At 42.4% G+C, this 24820-nt stretch overlaps 1 protein-coding gene across 14 annotated transcripts in view; it reads left to right on the plus strand.

Moving 5' to 3' along the window:
- The window catches only part of hdx (highly divergent homeobox), a 349114-nt gene extending 325098 nt beyond the window's left edge, over positions 1 to 24016 (plus strand). For 8 of the 14 annotated variants that reach the window (XM_065253822.2, XM_073812059.1, XM_065253825.2 and 5 more), the window contains 2 exons: positions 22310 to 22432; positions 22515 to 24016. In XM_065253822.2, coding sequence (XP_065109894.2) covers positions 22310 to 22432; positions 22515 to 22643 — 252 coding nt within the window. In that variant the 3' untranslated portion in view covers positions 22644 to 24016. The remainder of the gene's footprint in view (positions 1 to 22309; positions 22433 to 22514) is intronic. The other 6 variants (XM_065253830.2, XM_065253827.2, XM_065253831.2 and 3 more) reach the window with 1 other exon arrangement.
- The last annotated feature ends 804 nt before the right edge of the window (positions 24017 to 24820 follow it).

A 24820-nucleotide genomic window follows, 5' to 3' on the forward strand; every position in this document is an offset into this window, starting at 1 on the left:
TCACGTCGTGACCGAGGAATTGGGAACTCGCTTAGAGAGACCAATCTGCTTCGTTTACTACTAAAACGCCAATGAACTTGGCATTAAGATATTTGCATAATGCTGGCGCCGTCCCGCAAGGTGCGTATATAAGCAGCAGGTGCAAATATGGAAATTAGCTTTTTCGCTTCGAAAGCCGGCATTATCTGCTACTGAGAAGCTACTTGCTCTTCTGGGAACGGTTGCTGAAGTTGATTGACAAGCAGTACTAACACAGCGGACGCTCGCAGTATTCCACTGCTCTGCATCTTTTTTGTTTTGAGTTTAGTGTGTGCGTTGCCTCTCCCTGTGCGCATCATCAGCTGAGCACCTAAAGAGTGATACGTGTGAGCTCTGTGTCTTTTTAAAGACAGACACTCTCTCGTATATTCGGAGATCAGCGTCCTTTTCAGGATAGCTTTTCCTCTAGTGCTGGGCGATAATTTGATAACGATAATTTTACAGATATAAACTTTTTCGATAAAACGATAAGGACAGTTCGGTAAGTGATCGATAATGTTTACGCACTGTGCGTAATGTTGCGCGAGCACTTCCGAATGCGGCACACGCTCTTGGTTTACAATCACAGTGACAGTTAGACTTGAAGGAGTGGAAGATGAGGCAAGTTATTCATTAATTAGTAGAGACCTATGATTTTCGCGATGCGGATAACGCGGACGGAATCACGGAATCCAAATGTGCGGAAATATTTTCTTGTGTGTAATGTTGGACGCGCAAACAGGGTTCGTCAAACACAGCAGACACAATAGGTGCAGTATACTGTACTTTCATTCATCGTCCGCCTTGCGCACGCACACGTCCGCACAGCTTTAAAAGTATATTTACATGACATTCACAAATTCAGGAAACTGAGGAAAGAAACAGATCCACCACTGCAGTGAATATAGTGTTTGCGTATGTGCGCTCCCACAGCAACGTGACACTCTTGACATCCGCGTGTATAGCTCGTATATGTATAACACACGCGTGATCACTGAACTAAGTTTTCTTTCTTGTTTAAGTGAACATAAACAGCTGTTACTCCGTATATTGAAACTTAAAGCAGTCTGTCTTGGGTCTTAAAGTGAGTAGTCTGCTGCTTTTGTGTCAGAAATGTGTTGATTTCATAACAAATAGATTTACATTTAATACAGATGCATTAAAACAAGATTTTAGTATTTGTATTTGTCATGTTCTGAATAAAAAGTAGTTTAAAACAATTATTAACTGTCTGGTTTTTACAATTTTCATTCAGGAGCAAAAATCTTCCTTTAAATTTGACAGGAGTAAAGATTTGTTATTTATCATGATAATTATCGATATCGACTGATATGGAAAACATTTTCTCGATAATTTTTTGGGTCATATCGCCCAGCCCTATTTTCCTCTATGCGATCTTGGATGCGAGAAGTACAGGGATTCCAGTGACGGTCACGAGTGCTGTCTTCGTGCTTGGGCATCGAGCACTCAGAGGCTGCGTTCGTGGAGAGCTTTTGTTCTATCTGTGAGAGCATAACCCTCTTGGATTACAGAGACAACTGTCGTTTCTACGGGAATGACGTCCGCGCCTTTGCAGTGCTGAACGCCGCCATGGTGCGGCTGTCAAGCGCTCGCAGGACACTCTTCGCATCACTACGCTGTGTAGGACGGAGGATACGTCCTCCACCTACCGGCCTTCTCATCCTCAGCCGGTTGAGGCTCCGGTGGAGACTGCAGAGTCGTGTTCTACGATTTCTGTCAAATCCATTGGACCTCCTTCTGGTCCCGTCACTTCTGCAGCATCAGAGGGGTGCCCATTTTTTCCCTCCAATGCAGAGTCATCCCGGAGATGGCGGCCGTGCCCGCTCGAGTGGCGGATACGGTAGAGTTGGAGGGGTTAACCCCTCTCCGCCCGAACCGTCCCGCCCACATGATTGGTACTTCGGAGCTGCTCGGGCCTCTCGGTCCTCACCTCCTGTGCCTTTCTTTCCCGACGGCATGAAGAGCTGACGTGATTTGCGGCCTTCTCGGCCGTTCAGCTTTCACCCCTTACATCCCTGACCATCGGAGCTGCTGAGGGCGGGGACCCCTTCAGTGGAGCGGGGGGTTGCGATGCAGCTGCGTTCCTGGAGGTACAACCCAACCTTTCACTCTAGTGTTTGTATAGACAGTCGTCCGGTTACGGGCGCTGCCCATCAGGCATGCGGAGACGCGGCTTCAGCCCTGCACGCAATAACGTTGCTGCAGGTTCACCAAGCGAAGGCTTTAGAGATTTACGAGGGAGGCCGCGACCTTCAGTCGTGCGATGTCCACCACAGTGGTCCAAGATCGCTACCTTTGGCTGTGTCTGGCTTACATGACGGACGCAGACGAGAACAACTTCCTGAATGCTCCTGTCTCACAGACTGGCCTCCCTTCAGAGACCGGCAGAGGATCACTCTTCATGAGACGGTGATTCGCTCCTTCCCCCGGTAGAAGGTCGGGTGGAAAATCCTTGGTTTCCATGTGTTCCACCAGCTGTTCAGCCGATACCCACTTAAGCACACATAAGAGTGCATTTCTCTTTCCTATCCAGGTCTCCGGAGGATCGAGAGAGCCGTGAGCGGGCACACCCCAGCTCACCCTACCTCTCCTCTATTGCCAGCGGGTGTTTTTCCGGAGTCTGCGCTCTCCGCGCAGGAGACCGGACTATCGTCACCCTCAGCGGGCTCAGGTCAGTGTCACACACACACATACTGTAGATGTTTATGCTGTCACAGCAGACGCACCGACAGTCTCACCTGCCTCGCTTCGCTGCCCCACCGCTGGTACTTCTGTAGTGTCGTTAATTCTCCTCGTACGGTTCCTGGGTGCTTGGCTTCAGTTCCCAGCCATCTCGTTGGGTTTAACGCACGATCTGCCCCGGTTACGAAAAACAATTACCGGCACACTCCCAAAATTCTCGGGCATTCGTTTCACTATAGTGAAAGCATCCGATGCACATGTACTGCGTGCAAAAGTTGATGTCCTGCTGGCGAAGGACGTCTCGAGCCGGTCCCTCTTACCGAGATGATGATAAGGTTTTTCCAGCCTTTATCTCATAGTACCGAAAATACGCGGCAGGTTACGACCGATTTATTTATGCACCGGCTCTACAAATGTGATCCTTTAGGACAGGGGTCGGCAAGTAACTTTGGCCGCGGGCCAATATTTTTTTTAGCCAGTAGATGGCGGGCCAACTGCTGTTGGCACACTTATGTCTTATTTTGAATTAGCCTAGTATAGGCTATCTGATCTTTTGTCAAGAAACATTGTCTTTATTTCCTATTTAAAATACGAAAGACGGCATTAAAAATGGCTAAAAACATGGTTATGGGTGTGTGTATCATTCGTTCTATCGTTTTTTAAATTAAAAACAAAAATGAAAAAATTAACCACCACGGGTTTTCTGATTGTGTGCTCAGATAAAAAATTAATTACTGGATTAGACAATTTTTTTATTTAACACCTTTATAGGCATAATATATAAATGAAATCATTTTAAACAGATCAAGTACTATTAGTGGTAACATTACAGGCATTTATGCTCTCATGAAAGACTCTTACAGTCCGACTTTTGAACTGTATTCCTTTTTTTATTAATATTTATCCGGGACACACACATACACACCTAAGGTTTAAGGAGGTCTCCACTTTTTGTCCAGCTCCGACAAGGTTCTATTCAGTAAACCGCTTAAAATACACTCTGTGTTCACCCGCTTTATTTCCCGACCTGACGGGTCCGCAAAACTTAACGTTAGATCTCGTTCCCAGAATCTCAAATTCAATGTCTCTAACGAAAAAAGAGAGATGAAGTAGCCTATAACAATTATAAATGTTATACAAAAATTGTGTTCGTGCCAATATACATATTATTTTAACATTGTATTGTTAGCAGAGAAAAAATGTCACAGAAAAAATAATGAAATATAAATAATAAATTAAATAGGACAAAGCCTCTCACTCAAACCGAAACCATTGGTTGCAGAGTTGCAGTTCAAACAAATTGCTGAAAATCCTCCTTTGCCAAATTTATTTTTAAAAGGAGGTAAAGATCAAAGAACTATGCGTTAGGAAAATGAATAATGGCTTTATTTTAATAGACATGTAAAACCATATTTTGGCGGATTACTTTAATTTTTTAACGAATTTACCTGCCCATTTAGTCTTAATAATTAACGGTAAACGAACTTGACTTGCTGTCGAACCTAAGGTCGGGCTCGAGCCCCAAGTTCAAGTAACAGAACAGAACAGTAGATTCCTTTAAAATCTACGTTAAAAGTGTAATAGTTAAAATATTACTGCAGTAAAAGAGTTTATTTTATCATATTTTGTGTAGTGGTTTCTAAATGCCTGCAATTACTTTTCAGTAATTTGCAATGTCACGGAGTTTAACGTCTTCACGCGTGACGCATTGACATGATTTACGAGGTAAATTTGCAAATGATTCATGAAGTCAAACCTCTGCAATTATTTGATTGATTGTGTTTTAGAAGTATGTTCAAAATCTAATGACAGTTATGACCGCGGATGCGCTGGTAGAGAAAGAGAACGAGAAAGAGCGGCCGGTTAAGATTAAACTAGCTATTATACGCATTTTTTTCAGGACATTCTTGCGAGCCGGTGGCAACTTGTCCACGACGCAAATATTTTTTTATCAGGTAATACATATTATTTGTCAGTGTGTTATACGCGAATAAATAATAATGAAAAAAGTTCAAAAGTCGGACTGTAAGCGAATGAGACTTACCGGAAAGGTTTCTATTCAAACCCTTATTAAAACCCTTATTAAAATGAAATCTGTTAGTACCTGATCTGTTTAAATTTATTTCATTGGTATATGTCTGCTAAGGTGTTCAATTAAAATTTGTCCGAACCCGTTTTCATTCATTTTTGTTATTTTTGATCTGAGCGCACATTCAGAAAACGAGTCGTTTGATTTTAGTTCAGTAAATAAATAATAGAAAAACAAGTCGTTGTTCTTTCTTTCTTTTTTTTTGGTTTTGATTTGAAAAAACGAATGAAGGAATGATACACGGGGCCATTTTTGTAAACTGTTATTTTAAAATAAAAAAGTGTGATTAAAAAAAAAAAAAAAACGGATTTCAAATTAATCCGACGGGCCAGAAAATATTACTGGCGGGCCACTTTTGGCCCGCGGGCCGCCGGTTGCCGACCCCTGCTTTAGGATGATAACGCCGAGGCTCGTATTTCAATATTCAGATCGGTTTGCAGCCTTAGACCTGTAGACGTGTACTTCATTTGTCCATCTCCCTTCGCCTTAGACCGTTTTTTCGCTCTGCGTTCGTGGGGTGGGCATATTAATACTAAGTACACCATTCGAGCTGTCTCTCTCTCACCGTGTCTCCATGAAGGTGCTAGTCACGGCATTAAAATCTGAAGCTCCTGGACATATGGCAGCAGCTGCGGCTTTCACACCGCTCGAGCTGCTTCATATGAGACCGCTTCAGCGTTGGTTTTACGATTGAGTCTCGAGGAGAGCGTGGCGCAACGGCATAGAGCTCCACCCCCAGACGGTTCAGCTAATTTGGAAGAAGTTTGGTTGTGCGCAGATATATCTGTTTGCGTCGCTGGACGATACCCACTGTCGCCTGTTTTATTCACTAACAGAGGGCAGCCTCGGCGTGGATGCGTTGGCACACAGTTGGCCGCGGGGGATGCGCAAATACGCATTCCCTCCAGTGAGCTTTATCGCACAGACGCTGTGTAGGTCAGGCAGGATGAGTAGAGCCTTTTACTGGTCGCGCCTTACTGGACGATCAGGAATTGGTTTCCAGAGTTAATGCTCCTCTCGACAGCCCTCCCTGGTGGATTCCCCTGAGAAAGGACTTTCTTTCTCAAGGAGAGGGCACATTAGGCACCTGCGCCACGACCAGTGGAATCTCTATGTTTGGTCGTTGAGCGTGCGCAAGGTTTAGGTGATTTATCGCAAGCGGTATCTAACACAATCGACGCGGCACGAGCACCGTCCACAAGACGGGCTTACGCGCTTAAATGGAACCTTTTCGTCACCTGGTGTTCTTCGCAACGCGAGGACCCCCGATAATGCCTCATTAACAGTGTGCTTTCATATATTCAACACCGTTTGGAGCGTAGGCTGTCCCTCCACCATTAAAGTTGATATCGCCGTTATTTCTGCTCATCACTCACTTATCAACGGCAGATCAGTTGGCCAGCATGATTTGGTTATTAGATTTTAAGAGGCGCTCGCAGGCTAAACCCCTCGCGCCCTCCCTCTTTCCTCCTGAGACCTGTCCATGGTGCTGAAGCCTTCAGGTCTCCCTTTTGAGCCTTTGCAGTCTAGGAGTCTGATGTTTTTATCAATGAAAACTCTGACCCTGCTAGCATTGGCCTCCGTGAAGAGAGTAGGGGATTTACATGCATTCTCTGTTGACGATTCGTGCCTTCAGTTTGGCCCTGCTGTCTCACTGAGACCCGAACCAGGCTACGAGCCCTTCAGAGATCAGGTGGTGAGATTACAAGCGCTGCCCCCGGAGGAGGCAGACCCAACCATGGCTTTTTGTCCCGTACAAGCTCTACGCCTCTACGTGGATCGCACACAAAGCCTCAGGACCTCAGATCAGCTCTTTGTTTGTTTGCTACGGTGGTCAGCAGAGAGGGAAAGCTGTCACTAAGCAGAGGATGTCTCATTGGATAGTTGATACTATCACCCTTGCTTATAATCTGCAGGGCATTCCTTGTCTATTTAATTTGAGAGCTCACTCTACTAAAAGTGTTGCCTCATTTTGGGCACTTGCTTGTGGTTCCTCGCTAACAGACATGTGCAGAGCTGCTGGTTGGGCGACACCTAATAAGTTCATTAGATTTTACAGTGTTCGCGTTCGTTCAGTTTTACAGAGGCTTGCAGCCTCCGACTGCTGCTCCAAACTGAGCTCAGTATGGAAGGCAATCAAGGCAAAAATGCATAATAGTTTGATTTGTCTTCCTCCGCTGCCTTGGCAGCCTGATGTTGCGGAGCATCCGCTGCCAGCCTCTCACTAGCTGCATCCTTGCAATCCTATGTGTTTGGCTCGGGCATCCACATTGCGTCCCACCGGGTTCCTTTGTGAGTATTTTTCCGTGGGGTTAATCCTACTAGCCCACGTTTTCCTCAGCGGAGCACTGCTTTGCTTACACAGCCACGGCTGTCTTTTTACCTCAACTACGGTTGACTTTCGCTCACCATTAGCCCTTAACGGGGCGGTGGCTTCCGCAGCGTTCCTATCCCGCTCAGATAGGGCGCCTCCCGGTCGCTGGCACTACTGTGGGGTTAAACAAACATCTAGTGCCCGGCCTTCTGCCTTAAAACCTAATACTCATTCTCCTTAAGTGGAACCGGAGGGCTTTACGCAGACACTGGAAGAGGTCAGCCCTCAGTGGCGTTTTGGTAGGGATTCCCAATTCGTCGGTCACGACGTGACGTCGTAGTGACCGACTGAAAGGGAACGTCTCGGTTACATATGTAACCCTCGTTCCCTGAAGGAAGGGAATGGAGACGTCACGTCCCGTCGCCACAGGGCTGCTCCCTGCTGTTTATCGGCCGGTCACACTTTCCGGCCTTCTCAGCGAAATGAAGCTAATTTCCATATTTGCACCTGCTGCTTATATAATTTTTAATTAATGTTAAGAAAAAAATCACAAGTCTGCATTCAGCTACGTTGTCAGACAACTATAACAAAAATGCTCCAGTCTTGGTCCTCGAAATCTCTCTACTGGTATGTTCTGGAAGTACTGTATGTATTGGTATGAGCTAAAAGACAGAATACAAATGTTTTTATTACATTACATTAATATACATTATATCACAGTTTAATGTAATCTTTCAATGTTTCAATGTAATGTCCTACAAGTTGTTGTGTCCCACAATATGTTGTCTCGCTCCTGCCGAAGAGAGCGACAGATATGAGTGAGTGACATGTCTGTTATGCATGTAACCTCCCGTTTCTTGATGGGGAAAACAAGATGTTCTGTCCCTTTTGCCACTACGTGTGTTCATGATAATTAATGACAAAAGAATGCAATGTTTACACACCATATTCTTAAAGGCTACACAGACTTATCAGGCTGAGAGGTTTTGAAATTATTTTATTGACATTTTATGCTTGAAGGAAAAACAAAATGGTTATTCAAAGAATAAATTAATTTATATTTATGCATTTGCCAGACACATTTATCCAAATCGATCCAAAGCGGTGATATGTTCACGCAGATCCGATCATCATCAGTATATCAGCATTCTCAATTACATCTTTATTTTATAAAACTGTTCAATTAATCACAGTTATTAACATATTAATAAATGCATGTTTTAATGATATGTTAACATTTTGCTGTCATGTTTATACTTCTTACATTCAGGATAATGCCAATGGTATTTTAGAAATGGTTTGGTAAGTGAAAAATGCATAGATAAAATTCTAAAGACAAAGTTAAACTGTTTCATTATGCAAGCCTGAGCTGTTGATGTAGTCACGACATGTTCATGTCCATTACTTAGCATTTGATGTTAATAAAGTAGAGACATTAAGACACCTTGTCACTTTATTGCAAATTCATTCATATTGCTATGCAAATTCATTCCTCACAGTGAAGAAAAGTGCCCCACATTCTGTGAGCTTCCTCTGACATCAACAGCCAATTACGGTTCTGCATCAGGAAAGCGCCAATATGCAAACTCCTCCTTATCTAAAATGTTATAAAAGTACTTTTTTCCAGACATTCCTCATTCTGAGTTTCCGCTGCGTGCTAGAGATTGTAACATGACAAACCAAAACTTCAAGCTCTGAGTCTTACCCCAAAAAGAGAGACATTAACAGAGTATCCAAGATCTGAGTCCTCCTGAAAAGAAAGACATTAACAGAGCACACCTAAGTTCTAAGTCTCGGGCCCTGTGCTAAGAGACTGAAACAGAGCACCCAACTTCAGACTCTCCCGCCGATAGAGACAATAACAGATAATAGAAAAAACGTCTCGGTTACGGATGTAACCACACATGCAGACTGTTGGTAGGCAGTATCCACATGTGTAACCCTCAGTACCAGCACAACCACCAAAGAAGAAGCAACTTGGCCAGGAAACCCACAAACAAAGAAGCGGCAGCAGTGTATAATTTGAGAAAACCAGCAGTGATGGAGGTAAATAAACAGCCACTTTGGTAAGCGGAAATGCCTATAAAGGAATGTGATATTTTTGACCTGACGGGAGTGGTTCTAGTAGACCAGGGGCCGTATTCACAAAGAATTTTAAGGCTAAAAGTAGCTCCTAACTGGCGAATTTAGGAGCAACTCCTAAAAATACTGGGCGTGTCACTCCTAAATTTAGGACTCCTAATTTTTTTCACTAAGAGTAATTCACAAAGCATTTTAGCCCTAAAAGTAGCACCTAAGTCTGGGACAGCTTAAAAGAAGTCGAGAGGACTCCTAACTCACTAAGACCTATTCACAAAAGATCTTAAAATGTCTTAGGTGCTGATCCTCCTTAACATGGACAGTTTCACCAACTCAAAAGCATTGCACATAGGCTACTTAAAAGCACACTTTAATGTAATCATATTGTTTATAACATTTGTTTCATAATTCATTACATTCATGACAAGCAGGAAGTTTTTTAGAATTACATGAAACAATAATGATATTAAATATTAAATATTATAGGCATACCTGTTGCCATGCTAGTCTGTTTAAAGGCTGCAATCTCAACCCTCTACTGCGATTATAATGCATATACCACCGCCTCTCGCATTCGTCCGGGGTCCGCGACATAAGCGGGAATGCTGCATTGATCTGCAACAAATCCTCTCCCCAGTGATGCGCGGGTTGATCCGAAATGAGCGGATGCCTGAGGTCACCCGCGGATTTTTTGCGGTCCGACTTGCGGGCGGGTTAGTTGAAAACGTTGGTCGGGTGCCGGTTGTTTTGTACATTGACCCGCGCATCGTTGTCTCGCATGTCTCACGCTTTTGCTTGATATATCAGTGCCGAATTTCCCTTTTATTACGTTTCTTTTTTCCAGCACCAACTGGAACAGCAGCAGTATTCATATTCCACCGTCATTTATTTATTACATTAGGATTCTTCAATATGGGCAACATTTACTTGCTTTAAGTAGTCTATTTAGGCTAATAGGATGTCAATTAATCAAGCAAGTGTTAATGTAATGTCGTTTTTTATTATTAGGCAATTGGCGGTTTTCATTTGGGTATTAGGCTACCTTGATTTAATTTAATTTCATTCACGACTTTTCTTTAATATATGCATTTTGATGGCATTACTATTATTATTTTGTGTAGGACACAGACATATTTCAATGTTGTAATTCCATGATTTGGTGCGTCTGTGTTATGTTACGCATGACAGCTGTCATCATAACAACCAATCACGGTGGTCATTGCGAGGCAGCTCGTGCATGAGAATTGACGTCATCCGTAGCAACGAAGACTCACTCTTAGTTTAGGAGTTATCATTTTTCCTTACTAAAAGTAGGTCTGAAAGGCGTTGTGAATAACTTTTAAGAGAAAACTCCTAGCTAAAATCTTTTAGTGCGATTTAGGAGTACTCTTAGTGGTAAGATAAAATGCTTTGTGAATACGGCCCCAGGGGTTCTCAAAGTTTACATTCAAAGGTCCAAATCTGAATTCTCATCATTTTCATAGGTCCAGAAAAACTTTATGTAAATCATTTGTTTATATAACAAATCAACACAAATAGTTTGGGAAAAACATAAGTGTATTTTGCATTTAAAGTAAAACATTTTTTTTAAACATAAACACAAGAAATATGCCAAAAGTAACCAGGTGAAAAATACAGAGCAACCTAATTAGAGAAATGGCACAGCTTGTTCTCCATCAGATGCATAAACCGTGGCAAAAGTGTGGTTGGTAGGCAGAGACACTGACCAAAATTAGGGGTGCACCTATAAATTGGCTGATGATGCTTGCTACGCTTCTTAAAGAAGTACGGTGAAATGCCGCTACATCCAAAAGCCAGGGGGCGCTCTCGGGCAGAAACTTAATATGCGCTGCAGACGAAGAACCAGAAACACGCAGCTTCAGGAAATGTCTTAAGGATATATTTATATTGCTGTTCTTCAAACTTTTTCAGGTATTTTCATGATAATAAAGAATATGTATAATGATTATGTTTGATGAGTGTTGCTTTTTCAAATGCATGTTTTAAATGAATCAAACCAACAGTGATTTCAGATTGATAAGGACTTACTGATCAAAAGCTATAGTACATGAAGTAGCTGTGCATAATATCTGGGTGTGATGGCTACAGCGTCACACAGGAAATTTTTTAATAACTCGTTTTATTTTCGGACCAGGAATACTCTTAAATCTAAAAAGAAAAAAAAAACTAAACGAATGGTTTACCAGTTTAAGATGCATTTGTAAAGTGATTAAATGTGTGCATTTGCTAATCACATACAAATTAGTGCACTTGTAATATGAAATGGACGCGGGTCCGGATTAATTTCCCGTCGGGTCCGGATCCGGACCGGAGTCCGGACTTTGAGAACCCCTGTAGTAGACCAATCACAGCGCTTGCGGTGAGGTGCAAAGTCAGGCTATGCAGAGCTACGGACAGCCTTCACATAGCCTATGGCGTAGAACTTACGCATGACTATAAATTACACTTAAGCAGAAGCTTCTTCCCCCCGGCCATCTATAACTGCTAAGTATCAACCGTGTACAACCTGTTAGCACATTAGTCTCTTCCCTGCTCACCTTAATGTTTATTATTAAGTCTATAGTATACTGTCCTGCACATACTATTTTAATCTTTAAACAGTACTTTATTTTATTTTTATTAGTACATATTTTTTAATCCACTCTGTCCATTGAGCAGATCAGACTGTCATTTATAGGGTGGGGTCTTTACACCAGGCTGCCACATTGTCAGTAAAAGAGCAGTTTCCCTTTCCCGGAGTCGATTTCATTTCAATGCACAGACACAACATGTTCTGCCCGGCATTGTTCGGCCTTCACTACCCTTCATTCTTTGGACGGAGATCAATGTCCTTCGTTCAAATAGGGAAATTTGAAGGTAGGTTTACAGTCCATCCTTCATAGTGCCCAACAAGGACGGGGGTTTACAGCCAATCCTGGATTTTCATGATTTATGCTCACACAGAAGTACATTCTCACATTTATTCTCTACCAATATTGGTTTGCGGCTATAGACAGGAAGGATGCATATTTTCATGTCTTAATACTCCCTCAACACAGACTTTTCATGCAGTTTGCTTTTGAGGGGTGAGCGCTTCAGTACAGGGCTCTCCCCTACAGTCTGTCCCTGCTCTCTTGCCTTTGATAGAGGAAGGCATGTCGTGGAATTTTAGCCGCATCAAATAATACTCACTAAGAGTGAAAGTCAAGGATCACACAGACACACTGTCGACAGAATTTTCTTTGTCTGAATTTTAGATATTCTGCAGAATAGGCTCTCACCCCCGTGGTGCTAAAAGTTTAAAAACCTAAGAGCCCCGTTTACAAGGTTGAGCACATATTTATAGTAAGATACTGAAAAACACAGTCATCCCATCTCCGCCCATGATCCAAAGATTTCATCATAGTTCCAGCGTCACTTAGAAAATAAACCTTCAATTTATCAATGACTAAGAAACATATCAGTTGAAGCACATCTGGTCAAATAGAAGAAATTATTTTGTTCTCAGTGAAACTCTACCGTGTACTGAGTTTTTCCACTTGTTCATCATTTGTTACTTATGTCATTCACTAGGCCCCCTTTATCTTATCTGGTAGGACTTTGCATAATGTTCTAGTCTTTTGACATTTTACTACTGAACAGATGGAAAGAACAGAAATCTTTCACTAGAACAGAAGAACAGGATTTTGCATTTAACAATTATAAGTTCATAAACTATAATTAAAATGAAAATAGAAAATCTTCCACTACACTCCTCCCTTTTTATGATTTATTCATAACTTCATGACTCTCATCGTTACATAGGGTCTTTTTAATTGTGGTGAAGATGTTGAGCACAGTTAGAGTTGGGGTCGTGCGCCCTTGATGATTCCTTTGGATTTGTGGTGAAGAGGTTGAGCACAGTTATAGTTGGGGTCGTGTGCCCTTGATGATCCCTTTGGATTTGTGGTGAAGAGGTTGAGCACAGTTACAGTTGGGGTCGTGTGCCCTTGATGATTCCTTTGGATTTGTGGTGAAGAGGTTGAGCACAGTTATAGTTGGGGTCATGTGCCCTTGATGATTAATTCCCTCTGTAGATTCGGTTATGGTAGCACCACACCACGCAGTCGGTTAGTCGTCCTCCCTTTGGATCACCCCTTGGATTCCAGCACCAACCCTTCGGCAATGGGCAGCGTGCACCCATGTGGCACGCTCTGCGATCTTTACGGCGGTATGAGTTGTCAGCAGAACCTGATAGGGCCCATCCCACCATCTGGCTTTCCAGGATTTCCTCCTGAGGTTCTTTACCACCACGTAATCCCCTGGTTTGATGTTGTGTAACGGTTCTTCTACTGGACGGGGTAGGGCTGCTTTAACCTGCTTTGGAGATATTTTGAAATACAGAGGACATAGAAATACAATACTGCAACATGTCATTTTCATTTTGAAGAGTATCGCCTGTCGCCCTGTGTGGTTCCCACCCCATATGTGGGGGTCTTCCAAAAAGTATTTCAAAAGGGGACAATTTTGTTCGGTCTCTGACCCTCATTCTCATGTACATGAGTACCAGTGGTAAGCACTGAACCCAATTCAATTTTGTTTCTTCACACATTTTGCTTAGTTTTGCCTTGATGGTGCCATTCTCTTTTTCCACTGCAGCTCCACTTTGTGGGTGGTAGGCGCAGTGATTGGTCAAATTGATTTGCAAAAATGTACCCACATCTTTCACCACCTGAGCAGTGAAGTGTGCTCCATTATCACTGGAAATTTTGTTTGGGATTCCCCATCTGGGAATAATATCTTTCAACAACATTTTTGTCACCCCAGCACTGTCTGCATGTTTGGCGGGCGTGGCTTCAGTTCCACTTCGAAAACATTTCATCACCAAACAATAACGTTTACCTTCTGCTGGTGTCAATTCAATGTAATCCATCATTACATGTGTGAATGGTCCCTCAGGAATGGGATGCCCCACAGGTGCAGTTTTTACCCCTCTTGCAACATTATTACCCAGACATATATGACAGTTTTCACAGTGTCCCTGTGCTACAGGAGAAAAACCCTTTGTGAGCCAATTTTGTGCCATGGCTGTCAGCATTCCTCATTTGGACACGTGGTCTAAGCCATGTGTTAACCTAGCAAAAATGGGAAAAAAGGGTTTAGGTAAACAAGGTTTTTGATTTGGACCCATCCAAATCCCTTCAGGAGTTTTGGTAGCTCCACACGATTTCCATAGAGCTATTTCTGTTGAAAGAGAAAATCTTTGCATGCTTATTAGTGACTCCTGTGGTGTTTCAGCTTCCTTTTCCTGGGAAATCTGTGTAAGAGAAAAGTCTATGTTAGTAGAAATGAGAGATGCTTCTTTTGCAGCCGCGTCCGCGCGTGCATTGCCTCTGGATACCACGTCCTGTTCCTTGGTGTGTGCTTTGCATTTGCACACAGCTATTTGAGAAAGGAGTACAATTTGTTATAGGAGAGAAAACTGTCAGTAAAATAGATTGATTAGTAGCAATTTTACAAGCTTGTGTTAGTGCATGCAATTCAGCCACCTTTGCAGATTTGTGAGGTGGTAAGCATCCGGATTTCACTACTTCAAAGTCAGACACAACTGCCCACCCCATCCTATTTATGCCTCTGTCATCTCTGGAAGAGGAACCATCCACATAATATGTGAGGGTGCATTTAGGTATGGGTGTGTCAGCAAGGTCAGGCCTTGGTGTACATACTTCCCGTAGGGCAGACAAACAACAATGTGGTGTACCTTCATCAGGTGTAGGTAACAATGTCGCAGGGTTTAGCACTGTACATCTTTCAACTGTGACATGAGACATTTGTAACAATGCACAGGAATAATGCAGCCACCTTGCTGCAGACAAGTGAGATGTGCGCTGTTCGAGCAGTATATGAGACACAGAGTGAGGAAACCAACCGACGCAACTGTGCGTACCCCACTAACTCACTGCTCGCTTGCACAGCTTTCTCTGCAGCTGCCACTGCCCTGAGACATCCTGGTAGGCCCCTGGCCACCGCCTCAAGGCGTCCTGAAAAATATGCAACTGGCCTTAACTTGTCACCATGTTCTTGTAACAAAACAGATGTCATACAGCCCTTTCTTTCATCCACAGTTTTAATAAAAGGCTTTTTTGGGTCTGGCAACCCTAAAGTGGGTGCCTGCTGTAATGTCTGTTTTAGTTCCACAAAATGCCCTTTCAGCCTTCTCTGTCCATTCTACCTTCTCTGATGGTGCCAAAGGTTTCTCATAAATCATGTCATGCAATGGTTGTTGCATTTCAGAATAGTTAGCAATAAAAGTCCTGCAATATGATGTCATACCCAAAAATGACATTACTTGTTTCTTTGTGATGGGTTTTGGTATATTAGCTATTGCCTCTATTCTCTTTGGAGAGAGAGACTTACCCATTGGTTTAATTTCATATCCTAGAAAGGTTACTTTCTGGACTGAGCACCGGACTTTATTAGGGTTTACCTTATGACCTTCCTTAGCTAGATGAGTAAGCAGCCGCATGGTGTTGTCTGTGCACGATTGCTGAGTCGGTGCTGGCACCAAGAGGTCATCCACGTACTGCAATAAAGCAACATCATCATCCAACACAAGTTTCTGTAATGAACAATGCAATGCAGAGTTTGTAAATAGTGCGGCTCTCGCTGTACCCCTTTAATGTAAAATCAAACCAAAACTGGCTATTAGAATGGACAGGAACTCTGAAGAATGCACTTGAAATATCCACTACAGAAAACCACTGGCCGTCAGCTGGTATCTGTGAGAGAATTGTGTAAGGGTTTGGCACGTGAGGTGCCCTTGCTTGTACTGCAGCATTTCCTGCTTGGAGATCTTGAACAAACCTCCACTCTGTGGGCTGACCTGCATCCCTGACCTTTTGTACAGGAAAAATGGGTGTTCTCACAGGTGAGTGTGGGCAGGGAATAATTATCCCTTTTTCCAATAAGGCCTGAAATACTGGCCTTATTCCCTCAAGCGCCTCCCTTTTCAGAGGATATTGGGGTTTACATGGTCTATAATCACTCTTTGGGGTGATAGTTACTGGTTCACACCCTTTAATCAAACCCACATCATACTTGTCTTTAGCCCACAGGTAATCAGGTACATTGTCAAGAAACTTTTTGCGGTAAATCAATACTAGCACACGTCATGTGTACTGACAAACTGTTTTGTGAGTTGAAAACTACAGAAACAGCTTTCTGTATTACAACTCTCTCTCTCAGCCATGAAAAAGCAGCATAATCTCTTCTGTGTGTTGATAACTGAACTGAGAACTGTATGCTATCTGCCAATGGTTCCCAATCAACAGCCTCGCTGCAGGCCTTTGCAAATTCACCTGCTTTTTCTAACGGCTGACTAGTATTTTTTGCAATGGAGATGTGGGGTACTGAATTGTCAAAATCAAAAATTTGTTCCTGCTTTCCTGTCAACTGAACGAGTGCCACACACCATGAGTCATTCCAGCATATATGGGTTAAAGTCAAAACCCTCTGTCTTTACAGAAAACCATCTCTCTTGCCACTCTCTTTCTGTTATGTCAACAACATGAGCTTGTGCAATGCATGTTTTCAGCTGGAATGACCTCGCTGGCTTGTGGCAATCTTATCTTCCTTTCAGCATGCAACTCTTCATTCAGAAAGGCCCATTCATACACATATAACAGAGACACACACATAGACAACATTCTGGGATCCCAACAAGAAATATTCAGGCCTTGGTTGTTACATAAGATGCTAGCATTCATTTTACACATCAAATCCCTCCCCATGAGGTTTACCGGACACGCGTCAGATACAAGGAACATATGCATAAACTCATTACCGTCATGCATACAACAGAGTGGAGCAGTAAATTCTTCCCTCACTATATGCCCCGAAGCACTCATAGATGAGGTAAACTGCCCACTCAAGGTGACAAATGGGATTTCATCTTTGCGTATGACAGAGTTGGTTGCACCAGAGTCTACCATATACAACAATGCCTGTCCCTCAAACATTATTTCTTCGAGAGGCAGTTTAGAGTATGCCTCTCGTTCAACATCAAGCAAAGCAAGTTCTTCATTGCATAGAGCGTTTCTTTCCCTTTCACACACATCAGAAAAAAACAGAATTAGCAAGCAGATAATATGGCATTTGAACCGCAGAAAAAACAAGATTGGACTTACCCCCTTCCGTCCGATTCTCTCTTTCCCCCTCCTGGCTTCAGTGCCCTTTTTCTTTACACCCCGCAAAGTTTCCCGTGTCCGCCTGGGATTCTGGTTGCTCTTGAGAATTCAGGAAATGAAAACATTGGTTTTTCAAGTGTTCTTTCTGTCCGCAATACCAGCAAATCTTCTCTCTCTGATTTTCTTGCCACTGCTTTCACTCTTTTTCTCTCTTTCTTTTTGTTGCCAGTTCTCCTGGAAATGTTGTCCTTGTGAAGGGAAACTGTGCTGATTATGTCGTTGCTGGCCCCATTCGCTTATCTTGACAAAAGCTGAAGATAGTTGTTGATTTGCCTTTCTCTGCTGCTTTCGTTTTTTCTTCATGCAGGCGTTCAACATGTAGAGAATGTGTAATGACCTCACTCAGCTTTCCTGATTCCCATCCGATGCAGGTTTGCTTCACCTTTGTTGAAATTTCAGGTTGAAGTTTCCCGAGGAACATTTGCTTTAGGTAGGATTCCCAGGATGTAACCTCTCCTGTGTTGATGTTTTTATCTGGACTTCCTCCTCTTCCTCTTCCAAGATGCTGTCGAGGAGGATTGGTGGGTTTAGCCCAGGTGATAGTTCTTGTGCTGGCGGTGGCGGGGGTGCAGTTGGTATTCTTGGTAATGCTTCTTGTGCGGGTGGTTGTGGGAGTCTTCTTGGAGGGGGTTGGAGATCACCGTCTAGAAGAGGTACCTTTGTATAAGAGAAATGTACCCCAGGTGGGGTACGTGCAGGTGCATATGGAGGAGGAAAAAAAAAAGAAAGTTAGGTTCATCATGTAATGAATCTGATGTAGGAAAACATTATGCTTAATGTTTACCTCTGACTTAGTCTGAGTCAGTTCGTCCTTGGTCTTTATCTTACTCTGTGCTCTCATTTCTCTGCCATCCGCAATTATTTTTTCCCTTAATAAAGTGAGTGCTTTTACACTCAGTGTTCCTTTAGGAGGAAAATCATACCTTTTCTCCCAGATTTTACGCTTTCCAACGCCCCCGTGCCCTTTGATTTGATCACTCGAGTATACACACCATTTTCCAGATCCATTGACTTTTACTCTCTTTCGAATTACCCTGACCCATGGTCACGAACAAAAAACGCTTACCGTATTATCTATTCAGATGCCACCACAACGGTTCTTTACAGGATTCCGTCAGCTTTGACTTCAGAAATGGTTGAGACTCTCCCTTCCCTTAGGCCTGGGGTACGGAGCCCGAGACCTCTCGTCTCAGGGGTGATCAGTCAGTCTCTCCCAAACCTTCTGGAGTCTTCAGCTGTGGAATCCGCATCCTCGTCGCCATTATTGTCGTGGAATTTTAGCCGCATCAAATAATACTCACTAAGAGTGAAAGTCAAGGATCACACAGACACACTGTCGACAGAATTTTCTTTGTCTGAATTTTATATATTCTGCAGAATAGGCTCTCACCCCCGTGGTGCTAAAAGTTTAAAAACCTAAGAGCCCCGTTTACAAGGTTGAGCACATATTTATAGTAAGATACTGAAAAACACAGTCATCCCATCTCCGCCCATGATCCAAAGATTTCATCATAGTTCCAGCGTCACTTAGAAAATAAACCTTCAATTTATCAATGACTAAGAAACATATCAGTTGAAGCACATCTGGTCAAATAGAAGAAATTATTTTGTTCTCAGTGAAACTCTACCGTGTACTGAGTTTTTCCACTTGTTCATCATTTGTTACTTATGTCATTCACTAGCCCCCCTTTATCTTATCTGGTAGGACTTTGCATAATGTTCTAGTCTTTGGACATTTTACTACTGAACAGATGGAAAGAACAGAAATCTTTCACTAGAACAGAAGAACAGGATTTTGCATTTAACAATTATAAGTTCATAAACTATAATTAAAATGAAAATAGAAAATCTTCCACTACAGGCATTTATATTCTTAACTATTTCTACGACTGGCTGATTCTAGCTCATTCTCTGGAGCAGTTGTGTGTTCACAGGGACCTAGAGCTTGGCAGATATGTTGTTTGGGGCTTCGGGTCAACTGGAAAATTAGCAAGCTCTCCCCTGTGCAGAGAATCTCTTTCCTAGGCATTGTACTCTGTCCCCACAACTGCATGTCTCACGAAGCAGGTCTGTCCTCCATTTCCAAATCACCTGCGTGGCAATACATCTTTAGCCTGTGTTCAGACCTCAGCTTTCTGTGGGCTTGGGTGCCCCTTGGACAGGTCTCCGGTCGCATTGTCATTATGACAATACCTAGGAAGTGGGCTGGGGGACTCGCAACAGCCATGCAGGTGCGGGTTCCAGAGGGCTCCCTTTGAACCGTTGGAACCAGTCGGCTCAGTTCCCTCTCTCAGAAGGTGGCTCTCCTGATCGCGCTCACCTTTATCAAGAGGGTCGGGGATCTGCAAGATTTCTCTGTCACATGTGGGTGGCTTGAATTCAGATATGTGGGTGGAGATATGTTTAGTAACTTCCAGTGTTTCCCACAGATCTGAAATTTACTTGTGGTGGTAGCTGGGGAAAAGGGCAATCATTATTATCCACCGACAAAAAATGGTCTACTATATATGTAACAAAGAACTAATAATGTGTGACACAACACAATACTTTGATTTATAAAACATTCATATTAATTTCACATTATAGTTCATTAATCTAACCACCCCAAACTTTTTTTGCCATAAACAAAGCTGACACTGTTTGTCAAAGCACCACGAAAACACTTTATGTTTTTGCACTGATATATGAAGCAATTTGATGACCCCTTTTATCAAACTCAATTATATACAATACTATGTATACTATAGCCTATATAGACAGTGCAGGTCTATAGATTATAAATGTGACTGATGTTATAATGTTAATAACTTCTATAAGATAGGCACTTTTACTGCTTCTGCTTTCTATTACTCTTTTTCCGATTAAAAAAGCTTAATCCACTCATTATTTCAGATTTAAAAGTCTACTTGCTGTCCCGATGACAGACTTTACATTACAGCTTTGCGTTTTTTATATCCTGAGTCAGCTGGAGCTTTGCTCGTTCAGCATTAGCACTGCTTTTTGCTACAATCTCTGTGCAAACTGTTTAGATTTTAGTAAAAATATTATCTATTAATAGTAAGATTATTAAAAAATGGGATAAAGAAAATGAAGCGGCGCGTGGTCGTGACAAGAGCCAGTTGCTATCGCCATAGAAACCGGAGGCACGCTAAAACAGCACTCGAGCTTTAGCGCGGTAGCGCTCACGGCCGTTCTCCGATCGACTCGGGTTTTACACACAATATTAATCAGACTTGGGACCCGAAGTAGTGAACTAGGACCGACCCGGACCCATCTGACCATTTAAAATATAATCCCGGAACCGTACGGGTCCCGCGTCCTCAGTGAAGAAAGACCTCTAATGGTAAAACTCTGCTCAAGTTCAGAAACATGAAAGGATACAATGTGACACTGAGGTTGCTTCGCGTCGCGCCCAATTCATTGAGAAACAGAGAACACGTGAACGGACACTCAACCGGAGAGACACAACGTGCTTGCACGCAAAATGAAGCCAACTTAGATGCTATAAACACATAAGGACATAAGCATATGCGACCATTTTGGTCGCAGTGTGTTCCCTGGCTGCTCCGTATGTTCTGCTGCAGTTGATCCAGTTTGCTGCGCTGGATGATGATGAGTTTATGATGCGTGCATCATCTTCACGGTCACCCGACCCCCACCTCTCTCTCGCGCTCTCTCTCTCTCGCGCTCTCTCTCTCTCGTGCTCTCTCTCTCGCGCTCTCTCTTTCGCGCTCTCTCTCTCTCTCTCTCTCCAAAACACGGGTCATCCAGTCGAGTTCAGAAAATACGGAAATTCGTAAAGTGATTTTTTTTTACCTGGGCGGGTTGCAATTTACCTGGGCGCAGCGCCCAAGTAGAGCCTATGTATGGGAAACACTGAACTTCAGTGTCAATCAGCAAAGAAAAAGAGAAGAAATGGGTGTTATATGCGATTGTAGTGTGTTCAGAGGTTAGTTATGTGGGGAAATTGGATGCTGATGGATGATTTTTTTTGGTGAAAAGTTAGCCAAGTCATCAGCTGACTATGAGGAAGTGGGTGAAGCGGGACATAGAAAAAGCAGAGAGTTGAAAGTTCAGGGTGATATTGTCATGACTTGTGTCTGTTGTAAATGACAGAAATGTCCTGGAAACACATGTGGTTAGTAGGAGGAAGAAAAAATGCAAACAGAATTTAAAAAAGGGATAATAGGATACTTTAGTGCCTTGTCAGTGTTGGAGTCACGAAGTTGGTTGAGTTACCAACACAGACTCTTGTTTGGGCTGCCTCTGACATGACATCTGCAATAGCCAATGAAAGCTTCAACCGGATGTTCCCTGCTTTTATAGCTGAAACAAGACGCCCACAAACATGACATGAAATAGGATTATTGAGAAAAAATATTGTCAACTATGGCTACAGTACAAGAGCTTTTATAATGTCTCATGCAAGAACTACCATAATATGTGTTTTTCTCAAGTCACATTTGTTCTTGCGTTTCTGTGAGATCTCGCGTCACTTTGAAATCAACTATAGTCATTACGTTTGTGATCTTGTGGTCTGATCGAATCATCCAGTGTGTGCGATCTGAGGAGTTTGCTGTTGAAAAAACACTTCAAACTTTCCTTAGTTCTTAGCTTGCCCATGGATTTAAAACGTTTTATGATGTGAAAACTTTTCTCCTAAAATAGATCATGGTGTCAGTCCTGATTGTCAGAATGATTTTCCTTAAGGAATTAAACAGTTAATGATAGATGATATAACAAAATGTTGTACAATATATATTGTTCATTATTGTTTTAATCTTTAAGGTATTTGAAATTTGTTATTGTAATACTATATTTAGTTATTTACTGATTTTAATGTAGAGATTGTGTGAAATAATGTGATTTTTTTCCACATAGAATGAAGAAGTGCAGTTTCTTGAGGATGAGCTGCAGAAGCAAAAGCAGAAGTTCTCCCAGCTAGAAAGCTTTACTAGAAGTCTGCTGATAGCTGTGAAAAACAATGACCAAGAGAAACAGCAGGTGAGGAAACATAATTAAAACCTACAGACAAACATTCAAATCAATACTTTAAATCCTAATTATTGTGACGTGTCTTTGACAGGAGCTGCTTCATGAGGTACATGAGGATTTGGGCATGGATAACCACAGAGAGCATTACACAGAGGCGATTTCCATCCAAAGGGTGTCTTTGAATTTTGATAAGAATGACACAAGGCCATTGAAACTTTAAACAGTGTTACTCCCTCCGGTCATTTTCTAACCCCCTCAGAAAACACACAGTGCCTGTGGAAACTTCTCAATAACACTGTTTGCATATTTGGTTTGCTTGGTCTGAACCAGTTTTCCAATCCACACCACAATTCATCAACTAATTGCCACTGTAACAAAGTAAGGACTCAGGATGCCAGTGGATTGTGTTCATACCAATGAAGTTGAATGAAGTTAACTTGGGTGGAGTTTTTTAGTATGTATTCATGTCTAAAAACTGCATTCATTCCAACCAAATGAATGAAACTCTAATTATAAACAGGCTTGAATCCACTCTCTAAGCTCAAATGGGAAAGCATCTTACAGTTAGATTTTTTACAGCATTTGACACTGCCTTTTTGGCTGTGTTCAGTGTAATAAAATAAATGGCACTAGGTCAACACTGAGTGGTCTTTGTTTTTGTGACAACTGAGACAAAAAAAACATTCAGAACTCAAGACTAATTGTTTTACTATTGTCCAGTCTGTTGCTAGAGGTGTAAAAAGTACTCAAAAATGTTACTCAAGTGAAAGTACAACCAGGGGAGTGTCTAGAGGGGGGGCATGGGGTGGCACCGGCCCCCCCTGGAATATGATTGCCCCCCCTGGTGCCCCCCCTCCAATCTCATTGGGCCAGCTAGATTTACTGTCAACCTGAAAATGCCCGCCGCACCATTGGACCAGAGAGCTGTCAATCACTGTTTGATATGAGACTCGCGCAAACGCGAAGAAGCAGCCAGCACAGTAGTTGTGCGTTTTTAAAACAGGAGGAAAGAGACACCACGACCCCCACCGCACCATTGGACCAGTTGTCAATCACTGTTTGATTTGAGACTCGTGCGAACGTGAAGAAGGAGCAGGGCGCCCCGCCACAGACTCAACACTGGCACAAATCAACACAAATCAAATAGATTTTTCATGATTGCCATTTACATTTTATTTTACTATTTAAAACGGCTTCGTTCGCTGTTGCAAGCGCTCAGCAGTGCTCTCGCGTGCACACTTTCTCACTGCTGCGTGCGAAGGAATTAAAAGTTGGCGTTTTTTTCCACCTGGGTTCCTACATGTACTTCATGTTCACGTAAACGTTAACAGTCAACAGATGTTACTGACGGAGAAGACTGTTGATCGAGTTTCATGACTTAACGAAAGGTTAGTTGTGTTTTCCCCCATACACACACCAGTTCTCTGTGCACAAGCTCCCTCCCTCCCTATGGTGGGGTATGCGTGCGCCCGCGTAACAGTAACGTTATATTTTTTTATTTGCGCTGAATTGTCTGCGCTATACGCGATGTACAATTAAACTATCACTCGCATTTAAATTTAAAAGCGCTCATAAACACAACCAGATGAGAAGAGCAACCATGCATGAGACACACAGGTAATCCGAAATCACCTCGTATCAGCTCAATGTAAATGTATGGTGATTTTATCAGACAATGTCGCATTTAAATCAGGATTTTAGCAGTATAACAGCTGGTTGGATTAAACACGAGGTGTTATTGGGTCGTGTTTAGTCACTATTTTAAACTCTTTCTTTATGTCTGACAACAGAACAGATGATATGTAAAAATAGCATTCAGTTGTGTTACAATACAATAAAATAAACAATGGAAGTCAGATCAGACAGAGTAGAAAAACACATTTTTAAGTAGTCTAATATTTTCCCAAACGGTCCTGATATGTCAGAACATTAACTAATACCAGCTACACGCAACTCTGTGTAATTTAGATAGCCTACTTAAAGGAATAGTTCACTTAATTTAAATTGTCATATACCTAAACTCCTTTCAAACCTGTATGAGTTTCTTTCTTCTGCTGAACACAAAAAAAGAAAAAAGTTAGGAATGCCAGTAACCAAAATCAGTTGATGGATCCCATCAGAGGCGATTCTAGGGTTAGAGCTTTAGGGGTGCTGAGCACCCAATGAGCTCCGCTGCCACGACCCACTCTTTTTTCCTACAGAAACCAATAATATGTTTATTGTAAAATAACTATCATTTTAACATTGGTTCAACTAACTCCAAAATCCAGATTTTTTTGGAGACCTTTCAGGCATGAAAACGGGTCAGGGGTGAAAAAGATTAGAAGAATATTACCCCTCTAGGGTCTGGGAGCATGCTCCCCCTTAGAACTTTTTTAAAATTACATATTTTAAAGC

The sequence above is a fragment of the Paramisgurnus dabryanus genome, chromosome 16, assembly GCF_030506205.2.
Source record: "Paramisgurnus dabryanus chromosome 16, PD_genome_1.1, whole genome shotgun sequence".
Lineage (NCBI taxonomy): Eukaryota > Metazoa > Chordata > Actinopteri > Cypriniformes > Cobitidae > Paramisgurnus > Paramisgurnus dabryanus.